Source organism: Danio rerio, chromosome 25 (assembly GCF_049306965.1).
Source record: "Danio rerio strain Tuebingen ecotype United States chromosome 25, GRCz12tu, whole genome shotgun sequence".
NCBI lineage: Eukaryota > Metazoa > Chordata > Actinopteri > Cypriniformes > Danionidae > Danio > Danio rerio.
This window is the reverse complement of record NC_133200.1, coordinates 25,420,454-25,444,943: the sequence shown is the minus strand read 5'-3', so window position 1 is coordinate 25,444,943 and position 24,490 is coordinate 25,420,454. Positions and strand designations below refer to the sequence as shown.

General features: G+C 38.1%; 2 protein-coding genes across 9 annotated transcripts; both read left to right on the top strand.

Annotated features, from left to right (window-relative positions):
• The first annotated feature begins 601 nt into the window (after positions 1-601).
• Positions 602-22,587, top strand: LOC141380968 (zinc finger protein 862-like). Of its 3 annotated transcripts, XM_073943159.1 has the most exons (7): positions 602-672; positions 11,105-11,236; positions 18,983-19,165; positions 19,271-19,592; positions 19,802-19,921; positions 20,607-20,762; positions 20,966-22,587. In XM_073943159.1, the coding sequence occupies exons 3-7, from the start codon at positions 19,155-19,157 to the stop codon at positions 21,194-21,196; spliced, it is 840 nt and encodes a 279-aa protein (XP_073799260.1). In that variant the 5' UTR covers positions 602-672; positions 11,105-11,236; positions 18,983-19,154; the 3' UTR covers positions 21,197-22,587. The 3 variants fall into 3 exon arrangements, with proteins under 3 accessions (XP_073799260.1, XP_073799258.1, XP_073799259.1); XM_073943157.1 differs by lacking the exons at positions 602-672; positions 11,105-11,236 and adding an exon at positions 14,546-18,604 and having other exon boundaries at positions 19,249-19,592; XM_073943158.1 differs by lacking the exons at positions 602-672; positions 11,105-11,236 and adding an exon at positions 15,586-18,604.
• On the top strand, positions 641-5,673 carry si:dkey-11e23.9. 6 transcript variants are annotated; one of them, XM_073943161.1, is made up of 7 exons: positions 641-1,937; positions 2,147-2,264; positions 2,346-2,552; positions 2,635-2,812; positions 2,979-3,105; positions 3,249-3,325; positions 3,480-5,673. In XM_073943161.1, exons 1-7 carry the CDS (start codon positions 1,917-1,919, stop codon positions 3,604-3,606), a joined length of 855 nt encoding a protein of 284 aa, XP_073799262.1. In that variant the 5' UTR covers positions 641-1,916; the 3' UTR covers positions 3,607-5,673. The 6 variants fall into 6 exon arrangements, with proteins under 6 accessions (XP_073799262.1, XP_068075234.1, XP_073799261.1 ...); XM_068219133.2 differs by having other exon boundaries at positions 1,248-1,937; positions 3,246-3,325; XM_073943163.1 differs by lacking the exon at positions 641-1,937 and adding an exon at positions 1,940-2,051 and having other exon boundaries at positions 3,246-3,325.
• Positions 22,588-24,490: the final 1,903 nt, after the last annotated feature.

The window sequence follows — 24,490 nt, the reverse complement described above, 5'->3', positions numbered from 1 at the left end:
ATGGACTGCAGTTCTCATTTCATATCAGGTAAGTTCATGCTATGCTGAATCGCACATCACTCGATTTTGGTTGAAGCAATGATTTCAGCAAAAACAGATATGGTTAATTATGTGGAGGCTGAATGCTAAAAATGAAACGTGAAAGTGTAAATTATTAAGGTAAAGTTGGTCTTATATTCACACATTCATTCAGTGACAACTTATGACACTCTCCGTATATTGTTTACCACGGCACTTTGAATTTTCGGTCTGAAATAACCTGCAAGTGTACTTAACATTAACACTTTATTTGACTGTGAACAAAGTTGTACTTTGATAGTCATTGGCTGCTAATATGATTTCGCTAGTTTGCAAATAATACTTTTATGAAATAATATTATTCAGGAGAATGTCCGAATATAAAATCAACTTTACCTTTATTAAGTGATAGGGTATCAACAAACTGCCCCGAGACAAATTGTCCGTATGTTCTTCTTAATTTGTAGTGTAACCACTTAAAGATTATTATAGTGTAATATATATATAATCAGTTTATGATTCATATAGAAATCAATGGGACCCAAAATGCATTGCACTGTAGTGTAGCCACACGGGGGCCCGGGGCGTATCGTTAAGATTAGGTGTGATTAATTCTGAGCGGGAGTTTCGTGAGGACATTGGAGCTATAATCGGGTAATGTTCCGTGCTACTCTGATAACTTGATCTGACAACATGATTTCTTAACGCAACATTATCGACCTACAGGATCTGATGGATCGCTCTATTATCGGTAATGTTCAATGTGCTTTGTAAGCTAGCTAATAAATGTTGTTGGCTAAGGCTAACGTTATGTTAACGTTAGCCTTGACAGTTTTAACTTTTTAAAAATTGTATGGATATAAAATAATAACTAAAGACAAAACTAATGTTCGGATACTGTCCACAAAAATCGACTGTCAATATGGTTTGATGATCGTGGCAGGACCATTTTTGTCTAATCGTATTTCACTATCTGAAAATAGTTTAATGAAGTGGCTTAACCTTGAAAATATTTAAATATTTATAACTTAACTTAAATGTTTTACAACTTTAAAATATTGTTACAAAACTCTGTTTATTTTAATACTTTGAACTGTAGCGTGTTTAAGCTGTTTGCGGTTTTTAAAATAAAGTTTAAATATACTGTAATTATTTTTAAATAGGCCTATATATTTTTCTAAAATATACTTACGGATAAGACACTAAATTCCATTTACCTTAAAGTGTGCTAAAACACATTTGTGTTTAACGGGTAACGTGGTGTTAATATATTTTTAAATTTAATTATTATGTCGTTATATATAAAGTATTATTGAAAAAATATACATAATATTAAATTATTATATTCTGTTTAGTTTTATAATTTGTTCAGCCTTCTAAGCTGTGTTTAATGCAATTAAACAGTACAATTGTAGGGCTGAACAAATTAAATAGCATGTATCTTGAGTTAAAGCGCGTTTCGTCGTTGTAAAACGCGCTTCAGTTTATCATACATGTATGTGCAGTTTATTAATGTTAATACACATATTAATGATTTTGAGGTGGACATTTTCGAGAAGCTAATCCTCGGATTCTAAATAGAACGCGTTCTAATGACGTGAGAGCTGCGTGCGGCAGGTTTATATGCACGAACTTTATTAGAATTCTTTGTTGGGTGTTCTGGCGTTGGTTGTGGTTTGTGGTTGTTGTGCATTTTGCGATTTCTCGATTGATTTACGGTTATTGATTCACGGTTTTGACACTTTTTTCGGACTTCGACTACGGCTTTGGATTTGCGATTTCACTTTGACTCATTCGGACACGGTTTTGGATTTCCCGGTAACGACCCTTTTCTTCTGACTTCGACTGACGGCTTTGGACACCCCTTGGATTTGGTTTATCTCGGCAAAACCCCCATAATGGGAGTTTTATCCGTGTGTGTAAGTATAAATATTCACACAATATAAGGCATACTAGTAATTCACAAATGCTTACTGTTAGTAAAGAATTTAATGTGTGTGTGTGGAGAAATGTAATACATTTCATGTTTAAAGGTACACTCATAGTTACTTATAATTCACATTTATTAGACAGCTGTATGTCCACTCACTTACTCGTTTTTTCATTCTTAACCCTCTTTCTTGTGCAGGAGGAAGCACCGAGTAAGGTGTTTGGTGTTCCCTTGTCACATCTGAGGAAGACCGGACTGATGAGACAGGGGCTTCCTCTGGCCTTAACACACCTGGTGGGCTTCCTCGAGAAGCATGGTGAGTGCTAGCTTGGTGTTTGACTGTGTTTCTGAGTGTTTGTCACGTATCTGACTCTGTATTTGTAAAATATGTGTTTAGGCCTCAGTACCTGTGGCCTGTTCAGGGTTGGTGGGACAGTATTGCGGCAGTATGAACTGAGGAAATGTTTTGATCGCGGAGGCTTCCCAAAGATGAACGTTGAGGATGTTCATTCCTCAGCTTACGTCTTGAAACATTTCCTCAGGACTCTTCCCGGTGGTCTCATTCCAGAGCCATTCATGATTGAACTGCTGAAAGTGTTCAAGAGTAAGTGAAGGTTTTGTGAGCTTGCTCCACATCTAAATAGATTTATCAAATTGTTGAACTCTGGAAATATTTTTTCTTGCAGTGTTCAGACTTAGCAAACGTCACAAGGCAGTGAAGAAAATACTGGATACCATTCCAGAAGAAAATTACAATATCCTCTGCCTTCTAACTTTCTTCCTGTCCCGAGTGGCTGCTGCGAGTCATGCCAACCGCATGACCACCACCAACCTGTCCATAGAATTTGGGCCGATCATCTTTCAGTAAGTGTTTGTATTTCTGTATTTAGCTGATGGTGTCTGTATGTTTCGACATAACTTAAAGTCTGTGTGAAATGGAGCTGTCAGTCATAAAAGACAGATGGGTGTCTGGTACATTTATTAATGTAATATGGTTTTGTTATGTGTGTGTGTGTGTGTGTGTGTGTAGTGTTCCTCAAGGCCCCACAAAGCTTGAGGAAGAGGAGATGTGTATCAGCTTCACAGAGTACATGCTGGACAACCTCAGACATCTACTGCCCAATATTTACCCTCAGGCATCTGCCATCAACACAGCAGTGAGTTTATGAGTTTGTGTTTGTTTCAAATCATACCATTTGTGTGTGTGATGAGTTTTTAAATTGAATTAGAATGGTGGTAACCTGATGAAAACGATAATAGATCATTTTTTTGGTTTGGTTTACTTTGTGTGTTTGAGGAGGGAGACGCTGTGTCTGAGGCAGAAGAGGACTTCACTCCTAAAAAGTGTGTCCAGCAGGTGCTTCTCGCAGAGACTAGGTACAGATTCTGAACACAAACACACACTACAGAATGATACTGCTCACATAGCTCATATAAACGCCCACAAATGTACACACATAGGTTTATATTGATGTATTGTGGAAAGCTAGTCATCCATATTCATGTTTGTGATGTGTTTGTTTTTTTAAAGCTCAAAGCCAGCAAAAATTGGGCGACTTGGGCGTCTGAGAAGACGATTTTTGCATTTTTGGCAAAAATTTGGCTCCCGCAATGGCAGGTGCAAAGTGGAACCCTCTGGGGCTGGTGATGTTCAATGAAGTCTCCACAGCCAGTGAGAGGCTGAGAGATGGTGAGGGTCACCAGTAAATAATGGGGCTGGTGAGGGTCACCGGAAGGCACAGACGTTGGTGAGGATCACCAAATGAAACTAAGGACTGGTGAGGGTCACTGAAAGTCAATGGAGCCGATGAGGTAAACTGAAAGTGAAAGTGTGTTGAGGATTTCTGAATGACACCAGTGCGATGCAGCTCATCAGAAAACAGGAGGATCACTGGAGCTGCTGGACGTGAGGTGCCATCACAGATTTGATTATGAAGACAAAGACAAGGCAGATGCTGATTCTGAATCTAACTGAAATAAAGCTTGTCATCTTCAGTCAGTTGGTGTCTCCTCTTTCTTTATGTCTGCATACTCTTACTATATACTTACGGAGGCAAGTTTAAAAAAAATTGTACTCAAATATTGATGTCTTTAAATGCATTTACAACATTATAAACATTGGTATTACAAAACGGTTCACATAAGAACACCCTAAACTTGATAAATTAACAGCAACTAACTGCATTGATATTTTAAGTGTGCAAAATTAAAAGTGTAAAGATTTTATCTTGAAATATTTTAATTAACTTTTATATTTTAGATTTGGATTAATTATATTACATTCTAAAACCATCTTACTCATGGCAATGGGTTTAATGCAAAGATAGCGTGTAGCACCATGAACAACATTTGTTAGTCTGCTATTTAAATTCTACATAAATAAATACATGGGTTCCGCTACTTTCATTCTTCCATGGCGGGGCGCCTGGCCAAAATTGATTTCGCCACGGCTACATTAAAGCTTTCAATTCAAAACATTCAGTCGTGTTTTTTAATAGCAGGTGATAATCGCACCAAAACGTTTTTGGGGTAAGTGAATTGTACCAGCGCAAACTTTTCAGTAACCGTAGTAGTGCTGTGCGTTAATTGTTTAACCCTTTAAGGTTACGTGCCCTCTTTGACTAACTGGCTGACTGACAAATGCATGATGTGTGAGGCCAGCAAACACGACGTATTACCGTTTCACTTTACTTCAGGATGCATTAATACGGCTCTGTAGGTCTATTGGAGACATTCATAAATTTTCCTAGCAAATTTAATAAATATTGGAGACATACTTGTTACATAAACGCAATAAATCGCACTTCAGCAGCATTTATGAGAGAGTTTTGCACATATTTATTGCACAGTTAAATATCCCCCAACTGTGCAATAAATATGTTCAATACTTTCTCACATGCACTTGTACAAAGCACCTTATATTAATATACAATGCAATACTTTCTACATTCACATTTGTACACAGCACGGTATAACCTGTGTATTTATAACAAATCTCTACATACAATTCAACATCCAGATTTCTTGTCTTGACTAACTGCATCTCTGTTCAATGTGTATCATCTTTTTTTCCTCATATTTATTTTGTGTTGTCACTTTATGTACACTGGAAGCTTCTGTAGCCAAAACAGATTCCTTGTGTGTGTTAAGCACACTTGGCAATAAAACTGATTCTGATTTATTTTGCTCGTAGGGTATTACATAAATGCGCTTACGACATTTGTCATTGAAATAACGCCAGGTAGTTGGTAGATCTGTGTAAAAAAAAAGCCCTGCCACCACAGCTGGAAAAAAATTCTAGAGGGAACACTGAAATACATTAAAAACAATACAAATCATGTCAATCATTGCAACTATTACCTCAACTACAGTAAGTAACATGAGTAACACTGTCACAGAAACTCATTGTGCAGAAAAACCCAGTCATTCACCGTTAATTTAGTCTCTTGATTAGTAGGTTTGTCAAAAATGTTAGACCAATTAGCAGCAATGTGTATATAAAACCCATGCTGTGAAGATCATAACACTTGTCTTGGATGTAAGTGGATTATCCTTCACCTGAAATGTTTCCACTTCCCTTTACTCAATAGGAGGTTTTCATTTATTCTGGATGGCAAGGACATTGACTCTACCATCATGCTTATTTTTCAGTATTATAGTAATCAAAATAAAGTTTTTTTAGATGTTTGTATTTATATGTTAGTTCTAAGGACTAAATCTATAAGATAGTGTGGTCCGAAACTGACAAATTTTTGCATTAAGAAGATATAAACTTCCATGCCTGCAGTCTGTCGCTTCTACCTAAATGAATCAACATTTTTTGACATCACCTTATATTTTAGTTTGTTCATCAAATCGTATTCTCAAGTGTCTGTCATGTCCCACCCCTTTAAGACTCATTTGCTGTAGTCCATTTCAATGTGGCCTATAGCATATGTCTAATTAGCCCATGAACATTTCCTGCTTGTTATCAAACTATTTCATACTGTAACAAGACACAATCATAACTTAATGTTAAAACAGCTACAGCCTTATTTCTCAATATGTGGACCTTTTTGGATTGTCAGAAGCTCTAGAAATTAAAAATGTGGGGACTAGTATTTTTGTTTACATGCCTCAAAATGGTCTACTTGGGCTTGTGTTCAACCACTCTCACTAGCAGAGTTGTGATAAAATAAAATGCTATTAGCTGTGAGCTACTGTCTTTATGTTTTAGTTAAAATTCCATGACAGTTTCAACAAAAATTCATGTTTCAAAACATATTTATAGCAGTTTCATTTAGCTCCAATCATTCTTCCAGAAGTGACCAAGTTTTGAAACTTTGTGTTGGGGCTGAACAGCACAGATGTCTGTGAGTAAAATCATAACCACAGAAGAGCTACTTTATACCAAAGGGTGTCTGCAGGGTTGTAAAAGATAGTGAAATAAATTAGCCTAAATTAAGGGCCTTACAAAGTATTACGTAGTAATGAACGTCATCTGACAAAGTATTACATTTTCGGGCCCAATTTTTACAAATTTTTAAATTTGTGTTAAGTGCGGGCCTTTATTCTAAAATTTGCTTGATTTATTTATATGTTAAGAGTAGGACCTGAGTGATATCATGTGAGGTGGTATATAAGCCTCTTTAAGCTATATTTTGTTCGATTGTCTAACAGGGGAACCAATCTCGGTCCTGCATGGCTGGTGTTCCTGCAGGGTTTAGCTCCAACTTCCCTTAACACACATGCCTAGGTGTTTTAAGTTTACGTAGTAAGAGGTTGATTAGCTTGTTCAGGTGTGTTTGATTAGGGTTGGAGCTAAAATCTGCAGGACACCGGCCCTCCAGGAACAAGTTTGGTGACCAATGGTCTAAAACTAACCATCGTTATTCAATGACTTGCCTAATTACCTTAACCTGCCTAGTTAACCTAATTAACCTAGTTAATTATTAAATGAGTTATTATTACTATTATGTTTAGAAATGTGTTGAAAAAATCTTCTCTCCGTTAAACAGAAATTGGGGGAATAAACGGGATCTAGTAATTCAGGAGAGCGAATAATTCTGACTTCAAATGTAGTGTTGGGGGTAACGCATTACAAGTAACGTGAGTTACGTAATATTACTTTTCTAAATAACGAGTAAAGTAATGGATAACTTTAGAAGATTAAGTAATGATATTTGAGTTACTTTTTTTAGTGTAACGAGTTACTTTACTAACTAGTAATTACTAATAATTTGCTGAATTAAAATGAATGTAATCATGCTAAATCAAACTTAATGAGAGAATGAGCTCCCCACAGAAACAGACAGAAACCAAGATGGCAGAGCCTTACATTTCTGTGATGGAAGAATTCTCATTGTTTTTAACACGTGGAAGAAAAGGGGATGGTTTCAATAGAGATTGATTTCACTGAACTAATAAGACACAAATACAGAAGTAGCAAACACATCGCTTTCAATTTTTATTAATCTGCTTGCATGTGAAGCATCAGGAAGTTCTCAAGAAGTAACTCAAAAGTACCATAACATATTACTCTCCATCAATAGTAACTAAGTAACACAACTGGTTACTTTTTTGGGGAGCAACTCAATATTGTAATGCATTAACTTTCCCCAGCACTGAATCAGGCCACTCTATTGTCTTTATTTATTTCGGAAGAATTGAAAATGTGTGTTAACTTATCCTTGATTTTAAATCAAGAAAAACAATAGATGTAGATATAAACATCTATTACCTTGTGAACTTGGGTTGATGGTCGATTAAATGACTTTAGAACGGGATAACTAGATGCTGATTGACTGCTAAGGGATTGTTGTTGAGGAAGATAAAAAAGTCAGTAAGATGATTCAGGGTCCCAGGACCAATATGGTCCAAGTGGATGATAGTGCCGAATTCAGGTCTACCTTATACTGCAAACACTTTTATCAAAAGTGACTTTAAAATGAAGACAATAGTTATCAAATTCAACACAAGAATTAAACAAGATCTCAGTTACATTAATGGAATACACTTTTCTTCTTCCTCAATTAATTAATTGGGCTTTTTTTCTTTATTTTTCCCCCATACATGGTATATAGAATGAATTGTGCTAGGTCAAAGTAAGTTTTTTTTTGTGAAAGTTTTTAAAATAAAAATATGTAAAATACATAAAAAATATTTACAGATGTTTTTCAGGGTACCCCCGGGATAATGAAATTCAATACTTTTAAAGACCTTTTTAATACCATTTCAAATAAAATTTAATGTCAACTGCTTATCCATTCTGACAGAAGTATGAGGGGAAAATGTCAAATCTGTATAACGTTTGAACCCTAGAAAATAATTATGTGCAAGTGGGCTACTTGAATTAAATTAAACATTTTATATCAATTATCAGTTATATTTAATACATACGCGACAGCATGGTTGTCCACCCAGTAGCGAATATGAAGGTCCAAGTGCTTACTTTTCGTTATCTTATTGAGACTCTCGTCTAACATGACAATAGGTGGTGGGCATTGACGAGCATTATTACACATGATGTGTTTGGCAGCCCTCATATAGGAGTCCAGGGCCATAACACCCAGCGTTGCTAGCTTTAAAAGATTTCCCACCACACCAGCACCAACATCAGTAGGCGTTGCGGTCATTTCCTGGCACAGGCTTGACCCAAACGTAATTTGGATTGCTTGGCCAAAGCGGATTAAACCGACACTTTCCCATTTTTGCTGACAAACTAGGCTAGTGACTATCTTGTTCTGTACTTCACTTGCCTAGTAATCATAGTAACGGATGCACACTCTTTCACACTTCCTGCTATGATGTGAAGCGCGAGGTGCACTCAACGTTATGCTGAATTTTTAATATGCCTACACTAGTAACAGGTAATTTTGTTACAGTTTGAAGTTAATCCTAGGAAAGGCAAAAATATATGAATAAAATAAGACCTTTATAACGAAATCCAAGACTTTCATTCATTCTTTTTCTTGTCGGCTTAGTCCCGTTTTAGTCCAGGGTCGCCACAGCGGAATGAACCGCCAACTTATCCAGTATATTTTTACACAGCAGATTCCCTTCCAGCCGCAATCCATCTCAGGAAAACATTCACACACACACTCATACACTAAAAACTATTTAGCCTACCCAATTCACCTGTACCGCATGTCTTTGGACTGTTGGGGAAACTCGAGAAAATGCAAACTGCACACAGATACGCCAACTGATCAAGCCGAGGCTCGAACCTGCGACCCAGCAACCTTCTTGCTGTGAGGCGACAGCACTACCTACTACTTAAGAAACAGCGGGTACTCTGTTTTGGCCACACTGTGGCTCAGTGGTTAACGGTCTCTCACAGCAAGGTCACTGGTTTAAGTCCCGGCTGGGTGAGTTTGCATGTTCTCCCCTTGTTGGCGTGGATTTTTCTCAGGGTGCTTTGGTTTCCCCCACAGTCTAAAGACATGTGCTATAGGAGAATACATATTATATGATGTCTATGGTTTAGCCTACATTTTGACACACTAAGTTGTGACTACGTCGCTCTCTAGTGGCTATAACGGAACTAAATTTTATTTTTTAGAGATTTCATATAGGGCTACAGTCTACATACAGATTAATTTACTATATGCCTGAAAAATAAGACGTACGTAGTATATGCTTGCAAAATAAAATACGTGAAAAAATGTTCGAAAGATAGTCAAACTGAGAGTAAAAGTTGCTATTATTTACCAAAAAGATACAGGAACCCAAATCCTTTACAGAATTATTATTTTTATTGTTGTTATTGTTATATTCTACTGTGCTTTTCAGAAATCAACGAGATTGTATATAGTGCGTAGTGCACGTTTAATGAATGAGATTGCATATGGTGGTGCTTTGGTGTTGCTGTGGTTATCATAGTCAGTTGCATTCTAAAAAGCAATGTGGTCAAAAAACATTCGATGACGTTGAGGAACTAGTGTGAACTGCATTAACTACAGTTGAAGTCAGAATTATTACCCTAACCTGCCTAGTTAACCTAATTAACCTAGTTAAGCCTTTAAATGTCACTTTATAGAAGTGTCTTGAAAAATATCTAGTCAAATATTATTTACTGTCATCATGACAAAGATAAAATAAATTAGTTAATAGAGACGACTTATTAAAACTATTATGTTTAGAAACGTGTTGAAGAAATCTCTCCGTTAAACAGAAATTGGAGAAAAAATTAAACAAAAAGGCAAAAAATTCAGCGGGCTTGTAATTCTGACTTCAACTGTATCTGACCATCGCTGACAGTAGTGGTATGTAAAGATTTTACTAAAAAAGATTTTAGTATTTCTCTCTGTCAACTCGTTTCAGATTATTATATTAGTTTTTCCATGTTTCTCTGTTTTTTCTGTTAGATTGTAGATTGTACTGAATGTTGTTTGGAATTAGAGAAGAATTGCTGTATTGTCAATATCTTCTTTAGTAGCTTATTTAAAATTTGCGGATTGTTATTTGTTATATCATCAGATAAATTGATCTCTTATTATAATGTATTTGTAAGCTGTCAGCTTTACATTACATATTACTGTTTTATTATTTATTTGTTCTATTGACAGTTAAACTAATTATTGTAACACATTTATCTATTCTAAGTTCATAGATTGTCATTTTGTAGAGTATTTTTTTAGAGCTGCAAAATATTATTTGTCAGTGTTAGAACAGAACCAGACTGGAGACAATGGTAGATGAAACTTCCAAAGAAATTATTAAGTTTATTAAGTTAATTTTAAGGGCATAGCAGTGGCGCAGTAGGTAGTGCTGTCTCCTCACAGCAAGAAGGTCGCAATGGTAGAAGACAATGGTAGATGAAACTCAGTTGGCGTTTCTGTGTGGAGTTTGCATGTTCTCCCTGCATATGTGTGGGTTTCCAATGGGTGCTCCGGTTTCCCCCACAGTCCAAAGACATGCAGTACTGGTGAATTGGGTAGGCTAAATTGTTCGTAGTGTATGTGTTTGAATGAGTGTGTATGGATGTTTCCCAGAGATGGGTTGGGGCTGGAAGGGCATCCGCTGCGTAAAACATGTGCTGGATAAGTTGGCGGTTCATTCCGCTGTGGCGACCCCGGATTAATAAAAGGACTAAGCCGACAAGAAAATGAATGAATGAAGTTGATTTAAGTTTATTACAGCTTAATTAACGACTTATCTTTCAAATGTATTTTACAGATTGAAATGGACCACATGGAGAAAAAGAGAATCACACCTGTAAATTGACGGACTGGAATTTCTTTAAAAGAATCAAAAAGATGGATGAGTGCATCGATGGACGTCCTTCCAAGATGAAGGGGGTGGTGTTTGGTATAGATCATGGGTTTTCAAACTTTTTCATTCCAGAAAGAATTTCTCCAAGTACCACCTAATGACTAGCATCGAAATATAGAAGCATAGTAGGCCTAATTAATCAGCTACAGCTCTGCACAACAAGGTGGATTTATTCATAAAAACAATATTTATTATTGTAAAAACAATATTTATTATTGTCAGCCACTTTAAATATTCTAAATAGTTTGAACATTAATACTGTCAGGGCTCGAAATTGCAACTGTTTTGGTCGCATATGCTCCCAAAATTTTATCTCTGCAACATTAAAATATATTTAGAAGCATTTGTGTGACTGCATAGAATTGCTGCCGTGCGACTTCTCATTCGCACCATGAAACGTTTTGAGCTTGTCTACTTTCAACCGCACACGTACGTGAGTAAAACCACTGTAAAAATGGCTAAAACCAGTTAAAACGCACCTGATTGCAAATGCGCTATATAAACCTACTTGAATGTGTTAGATGTGTTAATCTGTTAAACACAGCCTGCGCTCTGCTGTTTAACTCATTTATAAATCAAGCAGGACACGCCTCTGAAGCGTGCAGGAGATGGATACAGGCTAAACCAGGGTGTCCAAACTACGGCCCTTTTGTGGCGGCCCGCGAGGCTTTTTGTGAATGTTAATAGAATCTGGCCCGCTATACAAAAATGAACGTAATTCAATAAATAACCACCGGGTGTCGCTATTACATGCTTTCAATTAGACAGCAGTTCCTGTTATGAAGTAAAACGAACCGAACAAACTGAAAGAAACATAATTCATAATCACGTTTTTGGCGAGCAAGAAAAAGGAAAATCAACAGTGAGTGCAGGAAATCGTTGTCGAAATCGTGCAAGTCACGTTGGGGCAAAGATTATATTTCTTCACAGAGGTCAGTGGAATATGTGTCTGTTTAATTTGCCAGGAATCAGTTGCAGTAATGAAGGAATATAATATTATTATAAAATAAAATAAAACAACAGGCTTTCAGCTCTTAAACTGGTGCCGAACGAGATCATAAAGTAAAACAAATAGCAGCTGGCTTATCAGCTCAACAACAGCAGTTTTTTTCGTGCTAATAAAGTGCAAGAAAAGTCTACGCTGGCTAGTTATGATCTAGCCCAGCGAATCGCACAGCAGAAACCCTTCACTGAAGGAGAATTTATAAAGGATGAGTGTTGCAAGTGTTGCAGAGAAGATTCAAGATTTTAAAAACGAAAGTCTTTCTAGAAACACAGTTGGACGATGAATTAAAATAACAATTAAAATAATTCCATAACACACACACTCACACACACACATACATTCATACATACACATATACATATACACATACATACACACACACACATATATATATATATATTATATATATATATTGTTGTGACGAATCAGAAGGCATTGAATCCATTTGCAAAGCACACATACAAGCAACAAACAGGGACAAACCAGGAATCAGAACAAGGGCTAGCAGAGTTCAGGGCAGGCAGATGTCTTTCACAAACGAAGTAACAGGCTAGAGTTCAAGGCAGGCAGATATCTTACTTGGTCGGAATAACAGGCTAGAGTTCGGGGCAAGCAGATGTCTTTTTTAGTCGTTCAGTCGGGCAAAGGGTCAGAACACAGATCAATCAGAAAAGCAATGTGGAAAACCCTCGGTGATGACTGCAGGGCAAATCAAGACTTCGCATTAAACCAGAGCGTGATTGTGGTATATATGCGCTGGGATGATGAGAGGCACCTGGACCGCAATCAGTGACAGGTAGAAGGGCTTATGGGAATTTGAGTCCTTGAGTCGAATTAGAATTCGGGCGATGGCTCCCTCTGGTGGTGCACGAGAGGATTGGCATCGCTCTCATTTACAACAGAACCCCCCTCCTGCGAGCGGCTCCTGAAGCAAGAATACACCTGACGCCGGGGTCTACTGCGCTGTCGGGGGGCTGGTTTCTCTGAGAACCTTCGATGAAACTCTTCCATGAGAGTTGGGTCTAGAATATCTCTAGCATTCACCCAGGATCGTTCCTCTGGACCATACCCTTCCCAGTCCACCAGATACTGGAGGGCACCACCCCGGCGTCGACAATCCAGCACTTCTTGAACGAGATAGGCTTCTTTGCCCTTGATCATAATAGGTGAGGGGGTCCTTGTTTCCGATTTCCTTGACCTCTTTCTCTCGTGGACCACCAGCAGGTTTGAGTAATGACACATGAAAAGTGGGAGAAATACGAAAATGATTAGGCAAAGCCAAGCGGAAAGACACTGGAGTAAATTGACTTAAAATTTTGAATGGCCCTACATACCTGGGACTGAGTTTGCGACAAGGTAATCTCAGACGAAGATCCCGTGTTGACAACCACACCAACTGCCCTGGGTGATATGTGGGTCCCTGGCGCTGATAGCGATTTGCCTGAATCTCTCTCCTCCTAACTGACCTCATGAGATGTATGTGTGCCTGATTCCAAATCTCCTCACTCCATTGTAGCCAATCCGTGACAGCTGGTAACTCAGTGGGTTCTCCAGACCATGGAAACAATGGTGGTTGGTAACCCAGAATGCACTTGAATGGAGTAATACCTGTAGCTGGTTTTAACAATGAGTTGATACCGCCCACATAAGATAACGGCTCCATTCATTCTGCTGCTGATGACAATAGGAACGAAGAAAGCGAATCCCTTCTTGATTCAATCATTCCGTTTGACCATTAGATTGAGGATGATATCCTGAAGTAAAACTAACGTTAATATTGAGGTTCTTGCAGAGAGCTGTCCATACCCGAGAAGTGAATTGGGATCCCCGGTCCGATACAATATCATCAGGTAAGCTAAAGATTCGAAATACTTGATTACACAGAGCCTCTGCTGTCTCAAAGGCGGAGGGTAGTTTGGGTAATGGAATCAGCCGACAGGCCTTGGAGAAGCAATCGACTACCATTACGATGACCGTATTGTTCTGGGAAACAGGAAGATCAGAAATAAAGTCCACCGCTATGTGGGACCAGGGGCGTTGAGGGACAGGTAACGGTTGTAATAGGCCAGCAGGGGTTTGATGAGATGCCTTCGTCGTTTGACAGACATTACATTTTTGAACATAAATAATCACATCCTTAGCGAGAGCAGGCCACCAGAATCTGGATTTGACTATCTCCAACGTTGCCGTAATGCCCGGATGACCAGAGCTGGGAGTGTCATGAACGTGTGTAAGTAGTCGTGAACGTATATCATCTGGTACAAAGGTAAGATGAGCTGAATAATCTGCTGGAGGATTATTCTCTCGGTTAGCTTCTTGAATTACAATAAGAATGTCCCATTGAACAGGAGCCAATAGTTACTTGGTAGGGAGGATTGTTCCATCGCTCATAGTGGGTTTGTCTTCCGTTAGCCTGGATAGCGCATCTGCCTTACCATTCTTGTTCCCTGGTCGATATTTGACTGTGAAATTGAATCTGGTAAAGAATAAAGCCCAACGAGCTTGCCTGGGATTTAGACGTTTGGCCGAGCAAAGATATTCCAGATTCTTATGGTCTGTCAGAATGGTGAATTGATGGTTAGCCCCCTCCAGCCAGTGTCGCCACTCTTTAAGGGCTAATTTCATGGCCAATAATTTGCGATTTCCAACATCATATTTTCGTTCTGCGCAGGTCAACTTACGCGAGAAAAAGGCGCATAGATACATTTTAGGTGGTTGACCCTGGCGTTGGGATAACACCGCCCCGACTCCTGTGCTGGATGCATCCACTTCAACTACAAAAGGTAGATCTGGATTATGTTGACAGAGAATTGGAGCTGTGGTGAATTGGGTCTTTAGATCTGTGAAAGCTTGACGTGCTTCGGAGGACCAGAATAGTTTGTGGGAGTTTCTTTTAGTCATAGCGGTTAATGGAGCTACTACGGAACTAAAGCCTCTGATAAACTGTCTATAAAAATTAGCAAAGCCCAGGAATCGTTGTAATTCCTTGAGATTTTGAGGTAAAGGCCATTGTTGTACTGCCTGAACTTTAGCATCATCCATCGTGATCCCCTCCACGCTGATGACATAGCCCAAAAAAGTGACTGTGTCTGATGAAACTCACATTTCTCTAATTGGGTTTATAGTTGATGCTGAATCATACGCTGTAACACTGTACGTACATGCTTGACATGATCCTCCATGTTGTTTGAGTAAATGAGGATGTCGTTGATGTAAATGATCACCCAGCGATCCAGCATATCTCGAAAGACATCGTTCATGAAGGATTGGAACACAGACGGACAGTTTGCCAGGCCGAAGGGCATTACCGTGTACTCACAGTGCCCCCTAGTGGTGGAGAACGCAGTTTTCCACTCGTCACTGGCACGGATTCTAATAAGATTGTAAGCACTGCGTAAATCAAGCTTGGTGTAATATTTGGCCTGTCTTAATTGTTCAAGGGCAGGAGGTACGAGAGGCAAGGGGTAATGGTAACAGTAATCTCATTGAGCCCTCGGTAATCAATACAGGGATGTAAACTGCCATCCTTCTTTTTTACAAAGAAGAACCCAGCTGATGCAGGGGATGTTGATGGTCGGATGAAACCTTTGGCCAGTTCCTCCTCAATATACTCAGACATGGCCCTATGTTCTGGTTGTGACAGGGGAAATATTCGACCCTTCGGAGGAATTGAGCCGGGGATTAATTCAATTGCAAAGTCACTTGGCCGATGCAGGGGAAGTTGAGTAGCTTTTTGTTTACTAAAGGCTTCGTGTAAATCGTGGTACTCAATGGGAATTTGTTCATCATCTGGTGCAGACAGAATGGTAGTGGTTCGTAACGAAATCCTATGAATGGGCCGAATACAATACTTCATGCATGAATTACTCCATTGAAGAATCTGTCCATCCCTCCATGAAATATGAGGATCATGTCGACGTAACCATGGCAACCCCAATACAAGCGGATGGTTAACTGAGTCAATGATGTAGAATTGCACATCTTCAGTGTGTAAAACACCAACTTGTAATTGTAGCTTATTAGTTATCATGCGGATGCGTCCTTCACCCACAGGGCGACAGTCTAATGCTTCCACTGCAAGACAGGAGTCACATGAGCTGAGAGATAATTCGTGATTTAATGCAAACTTTTTAGCAATAAAATTTCCAGCAGAACCAGAATCGACCAGAGCAGTGGTATTAATCGTCCTTTTACCATAAGTAATTTTTACGGGAATAAATACACTGAATCATGATGGAACATTAGAGGGACTCACCGACTGAGACGGTGTGGGAGGTCGTACGAGGCATGTGGATTTCATGTGCCCCGCTTGGCCGCAGTAGAGGCAGAGATGATTTTGTAATCTGTGCCTTCTTTCCTCCTGGGTTAGGCGTGTGGAACTAAGTTGCATGGGTTCATCAGAAGGCGGTTCGAGAGAAACTTGAGACATGGTACGAGGATTTCTTCGGCTGGGAATTAGGTGATCAAGACGGATGGCGAGTTCAATGAGTTCATTCAGTTTTTTTCCCTCGTCACTGCAAGCCAATTCGGATTGTAAAGTGACTGTTAGCCCCCGTCTGAACAGAGTATTCAACATATCTTTAACCCAGTTGGTTTGTGCAGCAAGAGTGCGAAATGACAAGGCATACTCTGCAGCTGTGTTGCACCCCTGAGTAAGAGTAAGTAGCTGTTTACCGAGGTTTCTTCCCTCTGCTGGATGTTCAAACACTTCGCGAAACTGTTTAAGGAAATTTTCGAACGTGGGGTAATTACTTTCATCATCCTTCCATATCGCTGTAGCCCATTCCAATGCTTTACCCGTCAACAGATTGCAGACAAAAGCCACCCGGCTGGTATCAGTGGGGTATAATGCAGGTTGTTGATTAACAAACAGTTTGCATTGTAAGAGGAAACCTTTGCAGCGAGACGGTGAACCATCAAACTTTTCTGGAAAAGCTAATTGGGGACTTTTTTTTTTTTTTTTTGCATCTTGCACCCCTGGGCTAAACTTTTTTCGTTGAAAGTCTTGGTTTTAACAATGAGAGAGGTTTTGTATTTGAGGCGAAAATAATTAAAATGTAGCCTAGAATATTCTGTAACCAGTCCCAATATGTTTAATGTTTTTCTTTAGAAAAAATAAATATGTTGGCCTGTTTAACTTCAAATTAACACATTACGTGTTACACGTTTTAAAACATGTCAAACTTGTAAAACTTACACTTGATCACGTTTGATTATGATTGATGATCCTAGCAAACTGAACAGACCTTTTATTCCCAGTTGCTTTGCGCTCGTCCTGTCTTGTTGTCAAAATTATATGCATTACTACGGAGACATGTTAATTCATAAATCGTGTTTTATTGATCTGGTAAATTTAATTAGACTTCTTTGTACAGAATGAAAATGAAGATCTGAAAACGCTAATACCCGCCCACCGACGCTCCCTCACAGGAGATTTAAGTGTCAGGTTGAAAGGTATTGTGTCTTTTTGTGTATTTATTGTTCACTTGTCATCTGATAGACAAAAGTGCAGAATTTACGAGGCATTAAGATAGTTTTGTTCATGGCATGTGCATTCTGTCACTGTGTGCTGAATGTAACCAGTCTGTGCTCGCGCAGATTCCTGATTGGTTCACATTAGCTGTCAATCACTCAGTGAGTCAGTTGGCAGAGTTTGAAATTTAAAGGCTGAGGTAAAGTGAAAATGAAGCGAACGCTGACAGATTTCTTTTGCAAACGGCCTAAAGTGACAAATAATGTCACTAGTGATAACGATCATTTGAATGTTGATGTTCTACCAGCTGACAAGAAGGCATACTGTTTTTGGACAGAGTGGGTAAAAGACTTCAAGTGGCTGCGGTTTGAAAATGGCTCTATGTACTGCACTTACTGCAAATCCTGTGGGACGTAGTTTGCAGTAATACAGCATTAGCCACTGAATCTTCGCATTTTAAACGTGAGAGCTTGGTCAAACATGGAGAGAGTGCCAAGCACAAGAAATGCAGGGACAAGTGTGTGGCAAAAAGTTCAGGCTCCACGGGTTCCATCTTTACGGAGTTTAATCGTCAGGATGCTGTCAGTCGTTCCGCTCCATATGCAGAGCTGAATGTGAAGTTTAATACCGCATACACCATTGCCAAAGAAGAAACCTATGTTACAGCTCATGAGAAGGAACACCATTGTGATAAACATGGCAAATGACAAGTCATGTGACAAAATTATGGGCGTAATAGCTGTTACCATCCGTGAGAACACCGCAGCTAAAATATCGTCAGCCAAGTACATCTCATTAATGATTGACGCAGACACCGACCTATCTGTCAAGGAGTGTGTGATCGTTTATGTCCGCATACTGCTTGACGGACAGCCCACAAACATCCTTGTCGGGCATGCTGAGATAGAACACGCTAATGCAGATGGTAAGTTACTTATTATTATTATTTTTTTTCTGAGTAGTATATTGCAAATGTAATATTGTAAAGTTATTATACAGTTGAAGTCAAAATAATTAGCCCTCCTATGACATTTTAATTCGTTTGAAAATATTACCCAGATGATGTTTAATGGAGAGATTTCTTTTTAATACTTTTTCAGACATAATATTTTAATAACTGTTTTGCCTTTAACTGTATTTAGTTATGCTGCTATGGCTTAGCCTACTATACCAGTTTCACCAGTATTAAGTGTCTTAATGAATGTTTGCCATTTACAATTGCATGTGTTTGTTAAATTAAATTCTTGAAGTTTTAATGTTGTTAGACCTGTTAAACTTATTTAACTATTGTGCAATATTTTAGGAATATATGCAGCCACCAAGATAGCATTTGCAGGTCTAGGGGAGTCGTGCAACAGCTGGCTGCAGAAGACAGTGGCTGTGAGAGCTGATGGAGCAGGTGTGCATTTTGGGAGGAAGGGAGGCATATCAATTAAACTTCAGGAGGAGGAAAGCACATCATCCCATTTCACTGTATGCCTCATAGGTGAGTTAAGAAAAGTCATTAACTCACAAATTACTTATTTAAAAAATGAAACCTCATATCTTCATAGCAAAACAAATGGTCAGATTTGTTTGTTCATTGTGTTAGATTGGAACTTGCTCTACTCTCTGCTCAGAAGGATTCGCCTTGGGTAGGCAATGTGTACAACCTGCTCCACTTAATTTGGAAAACATATGACTTCAGCTCAAAATCCAGAATGGCCTTGGAGTCGAACTGGGTGTATCTAAACAATCCAAGTGGTGTGAAGGGAACAAGATGGTTCCCACATGTATCCAGGGCATTGGATGTGCTCCTTAAGCAAGATAAGGAGGGGACCCTGGACGATTCGGGGGAGTACACAGCTGTATATGCTCATACGGAACAACTGGCTGCATCATCAACAAATGTTGTAGCTGGCAGAGCAAAGCATGTGAGTGTAAAACATGGGTGGAAATGTTAATGACCTATTAAAAAATGTGTGACATTTTCCCTGCTTTGCCATACGTGCACATTTGCACATGGTTTTTAATAATACATAGATATTAATAAATAAATGTCTGCATAATAACATCTTGTATGTATGGGAATTGTTTCTCAAAAGTGCAATGAAAGATGGCGTGCATTTTTTGGTTTTTGTAGATCAAGGAGACCATGGAGAGTGACTCATTTCTAGCTCTCTGTCATTTCTTGGCAGATTTATTTTCTGCCATCAGTAAATACAGCTTGTTACTGCAAAGAAATGATGTGATCCTACCCCAGGTAAGTTTTACCTTGCTCAAATAATCAGTTATACTAGGGCTGCACAATATATCTTTTCAGCATTGATATTGCAATGTGTAAATCTGCAATAAACGCGTCGCAAGATATCAATTGATTTTAATTGAATTTAAATCATTTAGACAACAAATTATAAAGTTTGTCACTTTAACAACAATGAATCGTTTTATTTTTTTATACAATTAAGACTATACCGTGTTGTTTGGCATTTGATTAGTGAATTTTTGTAACTTAATACTTTTAGACTCGACCAAAACCCATAAAGCACAGTTTATTTCATATTATATTTGTGCTATTGTTTTCGTTTGTACTTTATTTTATTTTATGAATTATTTTTGAAGCACCAAGCTTGTGAAATTTTATTCATATCGCAATATAATCATTAGTTAATTTTCCTTCAGCTTAGTCTCTATTTTAGAGGTCGCCACAGTGAAATGAACCAACAACTATCCCAGCATATGAGCAACCTTCTTGCTCTTAGGCGACAACGATATCCACTGAGCTATCGTGCCGCTCCTATCGCAATATATAGCAGAATAACAAAATATTGCAAAGTCATTTTTTTCCAATGTTGTGCGCCCCTAAATTATACCATTATTTGAGATCTAAGTTGCATACCATGTTTAGAGTACAACAAAGTTATGTCTAAATTAAATTGCTTTAACAGGTAGTCAGCAGCTTGAAGAACCTTGTCCTCAACATTGAGGCAATGGCTGTCAGGCCATGTCCAAGTGGCAAGCTGGCTTTCTTCCATGCAGCCATGAAAAGCCAGAGAAATGTCAGGGAGCAGCAGCAAGAAATGCAGCCTCAATTTATATTTCGGGTAGAACTTTTATACATTTTTTTAAGTTTTCAATTAAGCATTCAATTGTTTTACAGAAAAGTGTTAATATAAATTTTTTTTTGTCATGAATCTAGATAGGATATGACATGAATTCCTGTTAATGTAGTGTAGTCAAGTTATATATGAATCTAACAGCATTTAGAATAATTTCATTACTTTGCAATGTATACTCCTCATTCCAGTTCGTCAAGGGCGTTTCTTTGAAGAAGGGAGAGGCAGGGCATATGGCTGAGGATGGACCAATCAGTCAAACTGCTCCCGAGCTTCAGAAGCAGATAGAGATGACAGTTGATGTAATAGTTAAACAGCTGCATCTTCGAATCAGCAGCCTACTTTGTATGTTATTAATCAGAATGGCTAACATAACATGTAAACAAGACATGAAATACTTCATCATAAAAGTAGTTATTTAAAAATCTATACTTTTAAATTATCATAGAAACCTCTTTTTTATGTGACTGCCTTTGCAGTGGAGGAGTTTCAGGACATGAAAACTCTAGTGTTTATTGTCTTTCAAAGAAAAGAGCTACCACAGTTTATGGGAAACCCTTCTGAACAAGGAACCCTATTGCACAAACTTACAGATAGGCTAAGTAAATAAATGTCAAAGTTGTTTGCTGATTAGTGTATTTTAGACTTCGTTTTGATTACTTTCATCCTGACAGCAAAATTATTCTAATTTTTTTTAATTTCAGAACATCCTTCATCTTGTTATTGTTATGTTAGTCCTCCCTGTGTCCTCAGCGCAGTGTGAGAGGGGGTTCTCTGTACAGAAGCGTATCAAGTCAGATGTTAGATCTTCATTAAACCCTAACACAGTAGAGGATCTTATCCGAATCAGTGTTGAGGGTCCTCCTTTAGAGGTGTTTGATGCCTCAGTGAAGAGGTAGATGGAGGATGGACAGAGGGCCAGAAGACCAAATTTCAAATCCTGGCCACAGGATGTGTAAATGATCTGTGAATTTTGTTGTTTATGTTTTTTGTTAGATTTGATTGTGTTTTTTCCCTTCTCTGAATAAAAAAAAAAAAAATTTGTAGTTGTCGTGCTCCTAATTTTTTGCTGCCGTTCCTAAATTTTTGCTGGCACTCCTAACTTTCTGAAGTTGGGAGCACTAGTGCTACCAAGTGAAAAAGTTAATTTCGAGCCCTATATATATATTTATATTAGGGATGCAACAATATTGTAAATACCGTCATACCGCAATAGTAATTTTTTTCAATATTACTGTAGGCGCATATTTCTGAGAAAAGTTTGCTTAGGCGAATGAAATGAACGGGAGGTAGCGGGAACTACAATTCCCATCAGCCTTGGCGTGGCCATCATCCTTTGCGGTCTGTTGTCACTACAGATCCAGGAATGCGGAAATGGAGTGTGTGAACCTAAAGCGGGTTTTAAATCGGATGTGTGGAAGTATTTCAGTTTCTTTCTAAAAAGATACGAAAAAGGAGAAAAGGTGACAGACAAAGAAAAAAACGGTATGCTGGCACTGCCAGACTGTGGTGAAATATCAGTCGGGGAATACGACTAAAAGCAGTCATGGGGACTGGAGAACACCGCACACTTGTTAGATTGATCGAGACATTGACTTGTACCGTAAAGAGACCTCTATCTCACTCATGGCTTGTCCTCTCAAGTGGTGGAAAGACAATGCACAATGTTACCCACTGCTGGGTATGGCTAAATCATATCTCTCTGTCCCAGAAACCTCAGTCCCAAATGAGAGGGTTTTTTTCTGTTGCAGGGGACATTGTAAATGCCCAGAGATGCCAGCTTTTGCCAGATTATATTTAAATATATTTCCTTAAAAAAAAAAAACCAAACATCTTTATCCAAGTGAGTGATTGATTAAATGTTTAATGTGATGAGTTTTCAACAATACTAAATTGAAACTTTTTTTTTTCTATATGGTTTTATAGATTTTTGCTATTAAAATTGAAAAATTGAAGTTCCTGTTTCAAAACTTACTTACTTTCAGTGCTAAGGTAAATAAGTACTTTTGGCACTTTTTTCGAGTCTTTTCATTAGTTTTGTTTTCCTGTAATGGCACCGTACTGTGCCATTCATACCGAGGTATTACCGTACCGTGAAATTCTGATACCATTACATCCCTAATATATATATATATATATATATATATATATATATATATATATATATATATATATATATATATATATATATATATATATAATGTAAATAGTAACATAAAGCATCAGAGTAGATGGGGCAGTACAGTAATTTACCATTTATAATGACAGTAACTATCTGTGATGGGTCCATAGAGTGAACTACTGTAATTCATTATTTGCACTACACAATTTCATACAAATCCTACTCCTTTTACAGTAAAATACTGTTTCCTTTCATTCCAGCAAAACCCTGGCTCTTTTACAGTTATTTACTGCAAAATCTACAGTAAGGGTTAACAGTGTAAAGTTTTGTAAACAGTCTAGCGGTGTGGCTTTTGATTTAGTTTGTTACCTCAGATTTAAATTAATCTGGATGTGATTCAAAAGGCGTAAGACACAGAACATAGACTCAAGCAAATTAGCCATGCTTGGAGAAACAAAAAAAAAAATTAAAGGCAGTCTGTGTGCACAGATGGAGCACCCGCTAACCTTACCCGAGTCAGCCTGAAAATGGACGGTTTACTTAAGATGTGATCTCAATTCCACTAAATCCTGGAAATGCTGCACATGAATTGATAAATCGCGTATGAATTGGTCTGTGTATTTATAATCACTCACTTTTCTGACACACAAGCTGTGAGTGACGCGCTGTAAGCTGATCTAATCTCTAATTTAAATATGTATTTGTGAACCATATATTTAATATACAAGTTATTTAGATTTCAAGGAGGAGACAGGGTATAGTCGTAACACGGGTCAATTGTAACACTTCCAATCTCTAGAACCAGGGACAAGTTACAAATCAGTTAATTCACTTCAAACATGCTCTAATTAGTCCTCATACCACATAAGAAAAAGTACTGTGAGTCCTGTAAGAGACACAGCAGACATTAAAGGAAAAAAAAAACTACATTTGAGGTGAGAAAGTAATATTTTTCTAAATTATTTTTAAGATAAGATGGTTTTTTATTCGCACATTCAGACTTTCTCCTTAATTATATAATTTCATAAAAATATTATTTGCAAACTCTAAATAGCGAAATCATATTAGCAGCAGCCAATGACTGTCAAAGTACAACATTGTTCACAGTCAAATAAACAGTGATAATGTTGTTTTCAAGTCACACTTGCAGGTTATTTCAGACCGAATATTCAAAGTGTCGTGGTAAACAATATAGGGAATGTGTCACAAGTTGTCACTGAATGAATGTGTGATTATAAAACTAAGTTTACCTTAATAAACGTAACTTTCACCTTTCATTCTTAGCATTCAGTGTCAGCAGTTTAATTAACCATATGTAACTGAATTTCAGCAATCAAAAACAAGTGATGTGTATGATTCAGCATAGCGTGAACTGACCTGAAATGACATGAGAACTGCAGAGTCCAGCATTTCTGATTAGTTCCTCACTTCATTCAGCTCCCATTTAGCCAAAGACGTCTGCAGTCGGTATTAAAGCAGTGTGTGGTGTATGGTAAAAGTTAAGTTTTCTATTTTTGGAGTCGAATTCAGCATCCTACCGCAAAACACGACATCTTTCCCATTGCAGCCTGTTCTTTTTTTGCAACCGGGGACC

What these genes read in the sequence shown, in the direction of transcription:
- si:dkey-11e23.9 (XM_021473877.3), top strand. Translation starts at nt 1,985, where the DNA reads ATGCTTACTGTTAGTAAAGAATTTAATGTGTGTGTGTGGAGAAATGTA. An exon ending in ACTGCTGAAAGTGTTCAAGA is followed by an intron (nt 2,553 to 2,634) that starts GTAAGTGAAGGT and finishes TTTTTCTTGCAG; the next exon opens with TGTTCAGACTTAGCAAACGT. An exon ending in TTTGGGCCGATCATCTTTCA is followed by an intron (nt 2,813 to 2,978) that starts GTAAGTGTTTGT and finishes GTGTGTGTGTAG; the next exon opens with TGTTCCTCAAGGCCCCACAA.
- LOC141380968 (XM_073943157.1), top strand. Translation starts at nt 18,337, where the DNA reads ATGTTACAGCTCATGAGAAGGAACACCATTGTGATAAACATGGCAAAT. An exon ending in TAGCTGGCAGAGCAAAGCAT is followed by an intron (nt 19,593 to 19,801) that starts GTGAGTGTAAAA and finishes TGGTTTTTGTAG; the next exon opens with ATCAAGGAGACCATGGAGAG. An exon ending in ATGATGTGATCCTACCCCAG is followed by an intron (nt 19,922 to 20,606) that starts GTAAGTTTTACC and finishes TTGCTTTAACAG; the next exon opens with GTAGTCAGCAGCTTGAAGAA.